General features: G+C 63.0%; 1 protein-coding gene across 5 annotated transcripts in view; it reads right to left on the bottom strand.

Moving 5' to 3' along the window:
• CBFA2T3 (CBFA2/RUNX1 partner transcriptional co-repressor 3) overlaps nucleotides 1-12,222 on the bottom strand; it is a 29,870-nt gene extending 17,648 nt beyond the window's left edge. For 3 of the 5 annotated variants that reach the window (XM_051629725.1, XM_051629726.1, XM_051629727.1), the window contains exon 1: nucleotides 11,965-12,222. In XM_051629725.1, the coding sequence (XP_051485685.1) occupies nucleotides 11,965-12,034 (70 nt within the window). In that variant the 5' untranslated portion in view covers nucleotides 12,035-12,222. Of the gene's footprint in view, nucleotides 1-1,921; nucleotides 1,938-3,566; nucleotides 3,936-11,964 lie in introns of those variants that run through there. The other 2 variants (XM_051629730.1, XM_051629728.1) reach the window with 2 other exon arrangements.
• Between the last annotated feature and the right edge of the window lie 1,394 nt (nucleotides 12,223-13,616).

The raw sequence follows: 13,616 nt of genomic DNA, 5'->3' as shown, positions 1-13,616 counted from the left end.
AGCTCGTGCCCAGAGGCCTTGGTGGCTGGAGCAAGGACAAGTGTCACGAGCAGCCAGGAGGCTCTCAGGGTGTTTTGGAGGCGGAGAGTAGTTGGGGAAGGGAAAACATCCCCCTCCACACGGCAGCGCCAGCGGGGAAGCTCCCGGCGACGTCCCTGCAGCGTGGGAACGCCGAGGCACCGCCGGCTCCCTGGGGATCCCGCGCCGGATCCTGCCCTGCAGCCGCCAGGATGGAAACGGCTCCGAGGGGCTGCCGGATCCAGCCTCGCATCCCCACAGCCTCTGGGTCGCTGCCTCACGGACTCTTTGTCTATTTTTTAACCACGGGCTCCATTTCAAGGCGATTGTGCCCATTGTGAGACTGAATGAAACAACGCAGGAAAAAATATTAATGAGAATTTTTTCAAAATAAACAGGAAATCCCTGGGATGTTTTCTGGAAACATTGGTCAGCATCTTCTGAATGAAAGTCACAGGCTGCGCAAGGTGGGGTTGCCCCTGGGGAGCCTGAGAACGCTGGGAGGGATGGCAGAAAACAAGCTTCAGGAAATCTAAAAATAACCCCAAACTGGGCAATGGCACTAACACTGGTGGCACCAGGAGAGGGGGGTTCTCCTCTGTGCCCCCAGCCTGGTCTCACCCTGCACCAACCATCAAGAAGCACACAAGGACTGGCCCCAGCTTCGGGACCTCCCTTTCCCCAGCCTGGTAGAGTGGCTTAGTCCAGCTCCCACCCATGGTCCAGTTTGGAAAGGACAAGCCAGGGCTGCAGCATCCCACCCACATCCCCTCGACCCCCACAGCAGGGCTTAGGCCCAGTTTTGCACCCACGGGCTGGCCCTGCTCCCTCCTGGGGCCCCATTTGCAGGATCAGACCCTGATCTGCCCAAAACCTTGTGCGCAATGTGACTGTGCTGGTCTGGCCAGGGGCAGAAACGGTGGCAGTGCTGGTGGTGGAGGATGGTGTGTCCCCTCAGGGGGGGTTCCAGCTCCCTGCCCCACTGTCAACACTTGCACATGCTTTGCTGGCAGCCCTGCACGCCCTGGTTGCCCCCCATCAGTCCACTGTCCATTAAGAGATGTAATAACAGACATTTATGGGGTGCCTCCCCATCCCAGGGGTCTTGTGGCACCCCCAGCACCCCTTCCCTGGCCAGCCACAGGGCAGGGGACACGGGCAGGGATCCCAACCACCTCTGGACCATGCCAGGGGTTCAAGCCAGCTGCCGGCAGCGAGCGGAGCCGAAACTCGATTTCCACGGCACAGCTGGACACGGCGCAGCCACCGCTGCCTGGATCCTGCCTGGATCCTGCCTGGGGCTTTCCATGCCTGCAAACCACCGTGGCTTAGGAGCAGAAATCCACACAAGGGTTGCAGAGAATGTCAGCAGAGATCCTCCAGCCCCAGGTCCCCCATGCCAGAGCCTCCTCCCCAGCATGCTGGCTGTGGGCAGCCCTCCCCAGCTGTGCTGCAGGGAGGAGCGGAGGCTGAGGGGCTGCTCAACCCTCCCAACCCAAGTCAGGGCTGAACAACGGGGTATTTTTCCATCCTGCACCCTGGAAGCTCCTGGTGTAAGGGCCAAATCCTGCATCCACATGAGGCCTCACTGCCAAAAACCAGCACCCACCCCTTGCCAGCACCCAGTGCCACGGGAGAACAGCCTCCTCCACCCCCCAACATCTTGGTTTTTCCTCCCTACAAGCCAACATCTGCAGTCACACGTTTTTCAGACAAAACACACCCGATATCTGCTTGTCCCTGGATAAAGAAAAAACCTTACCTGCCAGTGCCCACACTGGCTGGGCCTGCCGGGATGCAGCCGGCTGGGAAAAAACCCTCGGCACGGCCAAGTTAATCTCCCCTTGCCTCCCCAAGCACAGCAAAACCAAGGTTCAAAACTTCTCCCCATGTGGGAACGTACGGTGCAGGGACCTGTCTGATCCGCCTCCGGAGAGCTGAGCGCCCGGCCGGCAGCGCGGCCCCGCGGGGCTCCTCACCCGAGGCCGGCGGGCGCCGGGGCTGTCAGCATCCTCCCCAGCTGCTGCTCCGCATTTCCCGGGGGGGTTTGGGACGGTTCCCCCACGTCTCGGTGGCCCGTACCACAGCACAGCTCACCCCGCCGTGGTGTCGAGCAGACGGAGCTTTGCAGAGTCTTCAAGCCGCTCGACAAAGGAGCGGAGAATTAATATTCCTTTTAATTAAAGGCAGAAAAATCTCTTTGTTCGTGAACAGAGGGAAGAGCTCAAAAGCTCCTTCTAAGCCAGAGACGAGACCATCGCTTAGATTCAAAGACACTGTCAACGTGCACGTGACCTCAAATTAAAAAAAACACCAAAATGAAACCCAGAAGCGGCAGCAGCTCCTCTCCAAAAGCAATGCAAAGTTGCAAAGTTTCTCTCAGCTAATAGGGACCAAAGAAATAATAAAAAAAATAATCTCACAAAAACAACCAAAGGTGCATTTAACCAGAGAACCAAAGGCTCTGCGGGATCTGACGGCAATATCCAGTGAAGTGGGCTGTGCTGGGGAGTGACAGGGAGAGCCGGGTCCCGGCTGGGTGTCACGGAAGAGTCAAGGAGGAGCAGGGTGACAGCCCCGCTGCATCAAGAGCATCCCCCAGCACAGCCAGGCCACCGCTGGACGGTGACGGGTGGCGATGAGGGTGAGCAGCAGGGCAGCGCTGAGGCAGAGCTGGAGGCTCCCCGAGCCAGCTTTCCTTCTCAAATCCACATCCAACACAACTGTCCCCCACGAGGACACGGCGCGTGTCCCCCGCATGGACCCATGTCCTCGAATGTAAACACAGAATTATGGGGCTGGAACGTCCCGACCCAGCTCTGGGGTTGCTCCCACAAACTCTCCCGAGTGGATGAGCTCGTCCTGGCCGCAAAACGCGGCTTCATCTCCAAATCGGCGGCGGCCGGAGCGGGCTGTGGAGCTCCGAGGAGGAGGGATGCGGGGATGAGAACCACTTTTCCCACTGGGCAGAAGTCGGGAAGCACGACCGGGGGAAGGTTTGCAGACACAAACTCCCGTGGGTTTCCGGGAATGCCCCGCGCTGTTCCCGGCTCCCGCAGCTGGCGGGTACGGGGAGGGAGCGCAGGTAAAGCCCCGGCCCGGCCGCGGCAGGGGAGAGGGATCCGCTCCCGCCCTGTCTCCGCTGGAGGAACCGCTCCGAGCGTTGCCCGCTGCACCGACGGCGGCTCCGGTGCCCGCTGGCCCCGGCCGCGCGTCCCGGCGGCGGGCAAGCACAGAAGAGCCGAGACCGCGGCGGCGGGGACCGCGCTGGTTCGGTTACCGGCAGCATCTCCGTCCCCTGCGCACCAGCAGCTTCTCCGCCACCGGGAGTATTCCCCGGGCACCTCCCGACTCCTGCTCACTGGGAGCATCCGCCGGGCACGAGTAGCATCCCCAGACCCTCTTCCTCTGGGAGCTTCGCCGGGCACCGGGAGCCTCGCAGGCTCCTGCGCAGAGGGAGCATCCCCAGCCCCTCTTATTCCAGAAGGCTCCCCGTGCACCGGGAGCCCCCCCTGCCGCCCCCGTTCCCGGCCGCGAACGGCACTTACCGTCCTGAGGTGTGGCGGAGGCGTGAGGTAAGTCCCAAGGCAGGGGCTGGCGGGGCCGGCAGGAGCGGGCAGAGCCGGCAGCGGCCCCCGGTGGCGGCGGCCCCGGCCCGGTTAAGGCCGGCGCGGGCGGAGCGCGGCCCCGCGGCGGCGGCTGCCCCCGGCACCTGCCCTCCGCCGCCGCTCGCCGCGCCCGGTGCCGCCGGGGGCCGCCAGCCCGGGGGTCGGGGCGCTTCCCCCCCCCCCGAGAGGGGGGCACCGGAGAAGCGGTGGCGAAGAAACCGGTAAATCCGCCGAGCCAGTTCAACCCCTCCGCGCTGCCCGGCGGCGCATCCTCCGATACCGCGTGGCGGCCATGGGGGCACCGGCGGCCGCGCTCCGTGCCGGGCCGGGCCGCCCCCCGCGCCCGCTGCCGCCGCCGCCGCCGCCCGCCCCGGAGTGAGCCCGGCCCCCCCCCGCGCCGCTGCCTTAGACGGCGGCTGCACCGCCCCCGGCAGGGGGAGCCCCGCCGCCGCCGCCGCCTCCACCGGAGCGGGGCCCCCGGGGTGGGAGGGGGTACGGGGACACTGGGATGGCCGGGGACATGGGGCTGAACGGCACCGAGGGGATGAGCGGGGACACAGGGTTATACGGAACCGGGGGCAGGGGGGAGGGGGGTCAACGGCACCGAGGGGATGAACGGAGTCACGAGGCTGAACAGTATCGGGAGGGTTAAAGTGGGGGGATGAACGGGACCGGGGGGCTGTACGGGGACATGGGGTTGAACGGCACCGGGTGGATGACTGGCACCGGGGGGGATGCACGGGATTCGTGGGGTGCACAGGGGCTGGGGACTGCACGGGGACTGGGGGGTTCGTGCAGGGGATGCCCGGGGTTTGGGGGCTGAAGGGAGACATGGGACTGCACAGTACCGGGGGCTGCGAGGGCTGCATGGGGGCCGGGGCGGGGGGGGATGGCTGTGCAGGGCGTTTCGGGGCAGCAAGGAGCTAAGGTTCAGGGTTCACAAGTGGTTGGGGGTGCTGAAAACTGATGGTTGCAAAGCTGGGGAGGCACGCAGGTCAAGGGCTGCATATGTTTGGGGGCGGCTCCAAGAGGCTGGGAGTCGTTTGTGGAGGGGCAACGAGGGGATGGGGCCAGGGCTTTTCTGGGGCCGTGGGAAGAGCCGTGGGGCTGGGGCTTGCCAGGGCTGGAGAGGGGCAGGGGTGTTTGCAAGGGGTTGGGGAGCTGTGTGGGTCTGGAATTGTGGTTGCTCCACTTCCCTCTCTGTAGGCCCCAGGTTGCAATAGGCACAGCCACACGTGCAGCCCCAGGGGCACTGTCCCACTGGCACCCCAAGGTTCACGTGCACGTCTTGACCTGGTCTCAAGATGCCCCCCACCCTGCTTGCTGAGGCTCCCTAGGGCAGTCACGCTGCCCCGGCACCGCAGGAATGCCGGCCGCGTGTGTGCATGCATGGCCGTGCCTGCCCACGCTGGTCGCCAGCGTCCCCTTTCCATGCCAGCATGGAGGGGAGCATTAAAAATGTCCTTTCTCCTCCCCCCGAGTCCTACTCCGATGTTGTTGTTCGCTTGTGCGCCCGGTACCGGAGCCCTGCTGGTTTCCCTGCGAGCCGCAGCCCTGCCTCTTTGCGTAATTCCACTGCTCGGCAGCTGCCGGCCCCCCCCGAGCTGCGCGCCGAGCCTTTGCCGGGGGCTGTTACTGCTCATCCGCGCCCGCTTCCCAGGGCTGGGGCGCTGGGGACCGCGGCAGCCCTGCCAGGCGGCAGGTCAGGGCGGCACAAGGGCTGCCAGGGTGCTGGGTGGCAGCGCTGCTGCGCCCTGGCTGTACAAGCTCTGCGTGGCACTGGCACCACTGATGCATGGCCACTAGACAGCTGTGGCACGGCCACTGTCTGACCAGTAGTGACCACTGCAAGCCCAGTGAATGACCTCTGCGTAGCCACTGTGTGCCCATTAGTGACCATCACATGGCCACTGCACAGTCACTGCACAGCCAGCACCCCTCAGTGTCACCCCAATGATAGGGCCACAGCAGGATGGTGCTGCAGCCCACCCAACCCAGCCCCCCCCCCCCCCTACTCTCGGCCTCCAGCTTTGGTTTTGTCCCCCTTGCTCCCCCCAAGAACTGATGTGTCCTGCCGTGCAGCTCTCACGGTGGCCTGGCAATGACATCGGGGTGGCTCAGAGCACTTCCCGTGTCAATAGGACCGGCAGCACCACCACCACCTCCACCCCCAACCCCCCTCACCCCCCCCCCCGCCACAGCTGCACACCCGCCCCGCCGGCCCCGGCTTTGCATAGGAGGCACCGGCTGGCACATGCAAATGCGGTGCCGGTGCATGAGCATTTGGACACGCCGGCGCTTGGTTGAGGGCCTAAGGCAGCCCCGGAGTGCCCCCGAGGCAGAGCCCCAGTGTCCTGGGGTGCCAGCACAGGGCTCCTTTGGGATCTGCTGCTGCATTGGGCTGCTCACCAGGAGAAGAGGGACCTGACGGCGAGGGTGACCGCGTTCCTGGCCCAACGGGCTGTCCCACACACCCACCCCGATGCAGTACAAGCCCTTGAATACATCACAACCCCATCCCCATGGACCTGCCCAAGGGCACCTCGCAGTGACTTGCCAGAAGAAGCTGCAACCTCTCTGGCTTCTGGTTAATTCGGGGTGCAGAGGAAGGATGCTAGGAAATACCTGGCACCAGCCATGGGGGTTGAGCTGAGGCTGAGCTGGGATCGCAGGGCCCTTTCCAGGGGTCTTTGCAGCGAAGGAGGATGGAGCCAGGCACAGCCCCGTGGGCAGAGCTGCCTGCCCACCAGCAGGAGGGGCAGGCAGTGGCACTGCAGCAGGCATGGGACAGCTCGGAGCCACGCTGTGTCCCCCCCGGCGCCGTTTGGGTGCCGGGGTCTGCTTGGCTTCTCTTGGGCGAGCGCAGCCTGTAATTTCGGTCTATTGAAGTCATAATTCACTGCTGCGAAAATAAACATTTGTGTTAGCTGCTTTATCTGGCGGGCCTCGGCGGAACGGCAATCACTCTCTGCTGGTGTGCTTGCACGTGGCCTCAGCTGCTGGGACAAAGCCCCAGCACCCATGGCCATGCCCATGGCCACCTCCTTGGGGAGGGTCTCACCATCCTTCCCGCACCATCCCCGAGGATCCCGGGATCCCAACACAGAGAAGGCAGGGAGACAAGTGTCACAATGTGTGAAGCTGGGGATAACTGGGAACTGGCTGCTGCAAACTAAATAATACAGAGGTGATATTTGAGTAAAACCGATCAAGTCCTGCACCTGCTCTGGATCCTTCCTTGCCCACCTCTGGGCTTGGTTTTGTTTTCTTGTGCTGTTTTGGCGATGCTCCCGCCTGCAGCAGGGATGCTCCAGCACCCGCCCCGTGCCACAGCCAAGCTGGAGGCCTGGGCTGCCTTCCTGCTATCCCCACGGCTGCCCCTAAGGCTGTCCCCTCTCAGCCGCCAGCCTGGGCAGGGCTGGCCCCAGGGCTGCCGGGGTTTATCCCTGCTGGGTGCTGGTGCTTCCCCTCCTGCATTTGCATCTTCCCAGCCTTTATCTTTCTCCCAGTCTCTGTATTGCTGCAATTACAGACACTTTAAAACACAATGATCTGGCTGTTAGTGTGATGGATGACAGAACCTTTCTGTCTGGTTTAAATCATTGCCGAGAGTGAGCGAACTTCCCTGGGTTAACCCCTTCGTGCCCTGCTCCCTGCCCAGCCCGGGCTGGGTGCTGCCATGAGCCCCGTGGCCAGGCATGGGTCCCATGGATGGGGACAGAGAGGGAACTGGCATCCTTGGGGTCGGTGGGGAAACATCACCCTCCCCCCCATCGAGCTCCCTGGATGCATGGGGTGGATGTGGCACAGCAGAGAAGATGTTGGGACAAGCTCCACTTCGGCAGAGCTGTTGACCCAGCTCCACTGCGGTGGGAAAGGAACAGCCAAGAGATAAGTGCCTGCCAGGGCCCGATAGCCAGCCTGGATCCAGCCCATCCCACTGCCTGGCAATCCTTCCCCCAGCAAATCTGAAGCCAGCATAGGATGGGGCCCCACCAGGTTCCCATCCGGCGGAGAGGGTGAAACCTCCTGGATGGACTTGGTGTGGGTCAGGCCAGAGGGTGATGAATGGTACAGCAGCCCAGAACAGGGATTAACCATACGTCTTGTGGCAATTCCCATTCCCCTTGTTCTGAGGAAACAGCATCTCCCACTGCCATGCATCCTGCCCTGCTGACCTCTCCACTCCCATGGGTGTCTTGCCTCCAAGGGAGGGTGTCAATATCATCACCCATCACTTCTGCTCATGGGTGCTTGTCAACCTGCCAGGAGGAGGAATAACTATTCCCCATCCCAGCTGCATTTGCACTGGGAGAGGCTGCAGTGGGGTGGCTTGGGGAGCTGCCAAGGTCCTGCCTTTGGCAAAGGGGGTCCCTGAGGTAAGGCTTGGGGTCAAGGGGGGCCCGCCTGGCATGGCATGTGCCAGCAGATAAGGTGCTCGCTGAGGGCAGATGAGGGTGACTGGCACCAGCCCTTGCAGGAAATGGTCACCACCATGCGCCATCCGGGCCCCATATCTGCCTGAGCACATCATCCCCCCAGCTATCGGGGCCACACAGGCAGGCTAGGGGCAATGCAGTGGGAGCCACTGGCTCCAGCTGTCACCCTAGCAGCCCCAGTCCTGTGCCCCACTCATGCCTTCGCAGCCACCGCAGTGTTGGGGTCCCTTTTCACACCCCATAGGTGCCCAACCATCAGTCCTGACCCCCTGCCTCTCTCCCTGTGTCTCTGGCTCAGCCCCTCACCCTGCATCCTGTCGGCACTGCATTGTCCCCCTTCTCCCCAGCTCCCAGCCGGGCTCTCGTTCAGCCCCATCGCTTCCCTGTGAGAGCTGTTTGCTATTCAGGCTGCGCTCCCCCTTCACAAGCCTCAGGCTTTTTTAAAAAGCCCATGTTGGTGCTGGTTTATCACACCTTCCCCCTCGCTGCGCCAGTGAATCATCCCCTCTCCAGCTCACTGGGAGCCACAGCAGACCTGCCCCACCATGGGTAGCACCCGCGGGTGACTGCAGCCCCTCAGCTGCCCCGTGCCGTCCTGCTGCTGCCTGGCTCTTGCTGCAGGCTTGTCTGGAGGGGAAGGCACCAAGCCGTGCTGGGCTCAGGCCCTGACACAGGTTTCCTGTGTCACCCCCGTCACGTCTGTCTGTTCTTCTGGTGCTCTCCATCTCTATCTGCTCCCTTCTGTGGTGGCCGAGCACACCTGGGTGCCTCTCTGTGGTCCTCGCTAGATGTGGCTGTGCCAGCAGTGCCTGCCCAGCACTGCATGGGGGTCCCGGTGTGGGGCTGGCTGTTCACAAGCAGCTGCAGCAATGCAAAGCCCCCCGTAGCTGGCAGGGTCCCCATTTTGCACAGGGACTTGTTTGCTCCGAGCATCCCCCGGGGATGCTGTGCTGGGGACACAGGGAACTGGGAAGGGTCAGTGTGACTCCGTGTGGTCCCATGACCCTGGGACCGCAGTGGCCTGAATCTCAGTGCCTAAATCCAGCCCGGACCGAGCGCCGGGATCAGGGCTGCAGCCCCCGGAGCTCTTCCTTTGGCATCTTTCTTGCAGCAGGAGCCCCGGCTGGCGCTGCGTTTCCCTGCGCGTTAATTCATCGGGGAATGCGGGAGGGAGATAAGGGGCTGGTGGGGAGCCAGGGCCGGGGCAGCCGGCCGGCCCGCCCCCCGCCTATCGCCCTCTGCAGCTGCATCCGCCGCCCTGACATCTGCGGGGCAGGAAGCGCCGCTCGCCAGCCTTTCTGAAGGAAGGGGCTTCATTTGCGCCTGGCTTCCCTCTTTGCCCACTCCTGGGGGTGCCCGGCCTCAGGGCCAGCCACCCCACAGCCACCCCAGCCCTTTGCTTCCTCGGATGAGGGCTGGAAGGAGCAGACACCCCTCTGCTCCTCACCACCCCCCTGGCCATCACTGCTGGGAAGCAGACCCAGGGGCTTTGTGGCTTTCTCACAACTTCCATAACATTAAAAAATAAATAATAAATCCTGTTTCCCTGGCTGACAGATTTGTTCCTGCTTTGTGGCATTCGAAGGGAAACTGGCCCCTACTGCTTATCATCCTGGGTCACCCTGTGCCTCAGGCTATGAAAAATCACCGACTTGGCTTATGCACCAGGAGACTTTGGGATAGGACACTATTCCTCTGGGCTGCTGGGGGACAATTTTCCAGCTTTTCTTTTCCATGAGGACTCTGGAAAGTTATTTTAATTTCAAAGTGGGTTCTGCCATGTGCTTCCCTGCCTCTGGGAGATGGTGCTTTGGGGTGCATAGATGTGGTGGCAGCACTGGAGCAAAGTCCTGCCAGCCCTGTCCTAGGCCAGCGGGAATTGCAAGAATTCACTGGGATACCCAGAGCAAAATCCCTGAAGCTGCCCCAGTGAGCCCAGCATGCTGGGAGAGGCATGTCCCCCACCATGGGGCAGAGAGTCTCTCCAACTTGTCAGGTCCCTTGCCCTCTCCATGGCATTGCTCCCTTTTCCAGGGCTGGGCAAATGGAATGGTGGTGCTGAGCCTCCAGGAGTGCCATGTCCATGGGGTCTGGCCCCTAACACCACCTGGGGCATGCAAGACTTCCATGAAATTCCCAGATCTGGGAAGATGTGGGCACCTCTCAGCCCCACCATGGCAGCCCTCCCTGCCCTGGTTCACACTCCCCTTCTGCCCCCCAAACCAGGGCTACCCAGCTGCTTACCAGCCCTCCCCTTCTGCAACTGCCTGCACAGGGCTCTTGAATGATGGGAATTTAATTAGCTGGCATTGCACTTCCGACACCTCAAATCCCTCCAAAAATCAATGGGAGCTCACTGAAGGTGGTGCAGCACAGCCTGCCTTCACTTGGCCTGGCAGCAAAGCCCTGGGGCTGCCTTCAGAAACCCCCCAGGGCCAAAAATGCCCCAGCACTGGGCTCTGGTGGTGCGGAAGTCCGATCCGTGCCATGGAGGTCTGGGATTCGTTACAAGGTCCAGCTGCGCGGTGGCAGTGGGAGGCATTGCGGCTGTCTCTGGCCACCTGCATCGTTTCGAAGTTCCCAGGCTAAAAGCAGGGCTTGTTATCAAGAGCAAAAAATGTGCCACCTCTGTTGTATTTCATTTCCCTTTCTCCACCTCTTCCCTGCCCGCTGCGCATGGGAGATAAGAGCTGGCCGCGCCGAAGCCGGAGCGCGGGGCAGGCAACGGCCTCGCCAGCCCTATCGCTGCCTCGCCGGCCGCGAGGAAATCAGGAAGTTTGCAGAGATACTTGGCCAAGAAAACAAACATTTGTCCTGCCAAGCCCCTAACCGGCAGCCCGGCTCACCCGCAGCAATCTGCACGGCTCACCCGTGCTGCCACCTTCCGCTCACCGGTGCCCGCTGAGCCCCCAGTGCCTTATCGGTGGGTGCCCCTCGCCCAGGATGCACTGAACATTGCTGTGGGTCTGGGGGCCAGGACCCTGGCACAGCTCCTGGCACGACACTATAGGTGCAGTACCCAGGGTGCACCCCAAGTCCTGCCCTCCAGCCACTGCTTGCCACGTCCCTGACCCGCGGGGTAGGTGCCAGGAGGTGGCAGCGGGACAGGGGGCTGCGGCCAGAGCGCAGTGTAGGAGGAAGCAAGGCAAGAGGCCAGTATTGTTTGGCCAGGGCAGACAAATGCCGGTGACTCAACCGGCAGCTGCTTTCCTGCCCGCACCCAGCACAGCCCCAGGAGGAGCCCCTCAGGCCCCCCCAGAGCTTCTCTGGCTCTGAAGCTGGGCTGTGGGCTGCCTCTCGCCCCTGTGCTGTGCCAGTGCCAGGGGGATGCTCCAGCACAGGTCCTTGGGATGTTCCTGCCCCGGAGAGCCTTGACACTGCCATGCTGCAAGTGAACTGCAGACCTGGAGAGCCCGTGGGGCTGAATCCTGACCCTGCTGGCACAAACCTGCTCCATGCAGGATCCAGCCACAGCCAAGGAGCGAGCGTGAGAATGCATTCCCAAGCTGAAAGCAAGCTGCTGAATGAGTGTGAACAAAACCACCCAGGAAACAGGGGGTTTAACCCTGAAAATAAAGCCTAACGGTGGCTGATGAGTCATTCTGGAAAGGTTAATTGCAGAGAGGAGTCCCAACTAGTCCTTGTGCCACCGTGCCCTGTGATGCTGCAGACTTGGCCATGCCCTGGCTCCCCACTCCCATCATCTGGTCCCCATGGGGATGCATTGATGAGGACCAGCCATCTGCCACCCTTGGAGAGCACCTGTACCATGGCATGGCACACAGCACATGGCACGGTACACGGCACAGCACATGGCGTGGTATATGGCAGAGGGCACATGTGACACAGCACAGCCACAGCCACCCGCCGCCTTCCTCCCATCACTGCCCCGATCTTACCTTGGCTGGTCCTGCCTGCTGCCCTGGCCCATGAAGGGTGGCTGTCCAGCTTGGGGTCCCCCCCGGCCATCCCAGAGGGTGGGTGTCAGCACCCCGGTGCCACAAGACCTGCAGGGGCCGGTGCAGCCAACCTGCTCCCAGGTGTGGGTGCAGGAGTGGTGCCGGGGAGGGAGATGCTGAGTGCTGGTGGGCTGTGACGGGGTGCAGGGTGTCCTGCCCGCTTGGTGCCTGCCCTGCCACAAGGACCGTTCATGTGACGGCCGGGGCCGGGGTGGCAGCAGAGCCGTGTCCCATGGCAAGGGGGAAGGTGACAGCTGCCGGGCAGCGATAATGCGGCGGGTGGGGGGAGGCCGGGCAGCTGCGCCCGTGTCCTTCCCCAACAGGAACCATCTGTGACCAAGCCCAGCTCTGCCTTCCCTATCAGCCATTCCGGGCTGACCTTCCAACAACTTCCCCTTCGTGCCGGCTTCACTTCCTCACAGCGAGAGGCCGGCGCGATGCAGGTCGGCATGGCAGGGCCAGCGTGGTGCAGGATGGCACAGCAGGGCCAGAGCAATGCAGGGTGGCACAGCAGGACTAGCATGGCATGGCACAGCATGGCACAGCCAGCACAGTGCAGTGTGGCATGACTGCCCAAGGGTGCATTTTGGCACAGGCAGCACCAAGCAGCAAGGCACAGCAGAGCCGGAGGGTGTGGCATGGCATGGCATGGCACATGGCACTGCAAGGTGTGGCACATCACTGAGTGGCACGGCATGACTTGGTGTGGCTGTCAAGGCGTAGCCCTGCACTGGCAACCCGGCACGGCACAGCCAGCACGGTGCAGCCCAGCACGGCATGATAGACACAATGCCACAGCAGGACATCGAGGGACATCCTGCACCCACCTGGCTCCCCGCATCACCCTGTCCTGCCCAGCAGTCAGGATAACCCCTCACCTCCAACCCCGGTGGGTACAGACACCTCCTTTGCAGCCCATCCCTGCTAACCACCCACCCCCATCATCCACGGCCCCGGGCTCCCCGACAGCCGCCAGAGAGAGAAACAACTTGTTAGAAAACCGAAAGGCGGCTCCGGGCTGCAGGTGGGAGGGAGGAAACGTGTCCTAAAAATACAGCAGCGCCTGCACGGTCCCTGAAGGTGGCTGAGCAGATGGCGTGTCTCGGCGGCCACCTGGGCTCCCACAGATGGCACCCGGGGCTCCCCGCTTCATGCCCTCAGCCTGAGGCTCCTGGGGCGGGGGGGGCATTGGGCGCCCAGAGTATAGGGGTGCTGCTGGGTGTCTCCAGGAGGGTTTGCAGCATCTCTGCCCTCTGGGTACATCCTCCCCCGGGGGATGGCAAGCACGGTCTGGGTGCTGCAGGGAGTCGAGGGGAAGCCCCGGCACGGGGCCGAGGGGTGCCGGGGGAAAGGGCAACGTGGCTACAAACCACAGCCCCAACCCAACCGGAACGGGGTGCACCCAACCAGGGCTGCACGCTCGAGGCTGGGGGCATGCTGCACTGCCCCCGGCACCCGGCACCCTCAGTCCCCGATCGGCATCCTGCATCCTTGGGGAGTCCTCAGCTCTATCCTACCTGCCCTGGAGATGCCCGTGCCCCACCCGCAAGTAGCTGCGGGGGGGCTGTGGGCTCCCAGCTGCCCACCGTGCC

This window comes from Apus apus, chromosome 11 (assembly GCF_020740795.1).
Source record: "Apus apus isolate bApuApu2 chromosome 11, bApuApu2.pri.cur, whole genome shotgun sequence".
In the NCBI taxonomy this organism is placed as follows: domain Eukaryota; kingdom Metazoa; phylum Chordata; class Aves; order Apodiformes; family Apodidae; genus Apus; species Apus apus.
This window is presented reverse-complemented; position numbering and strand designations above follow the sequence as displayed.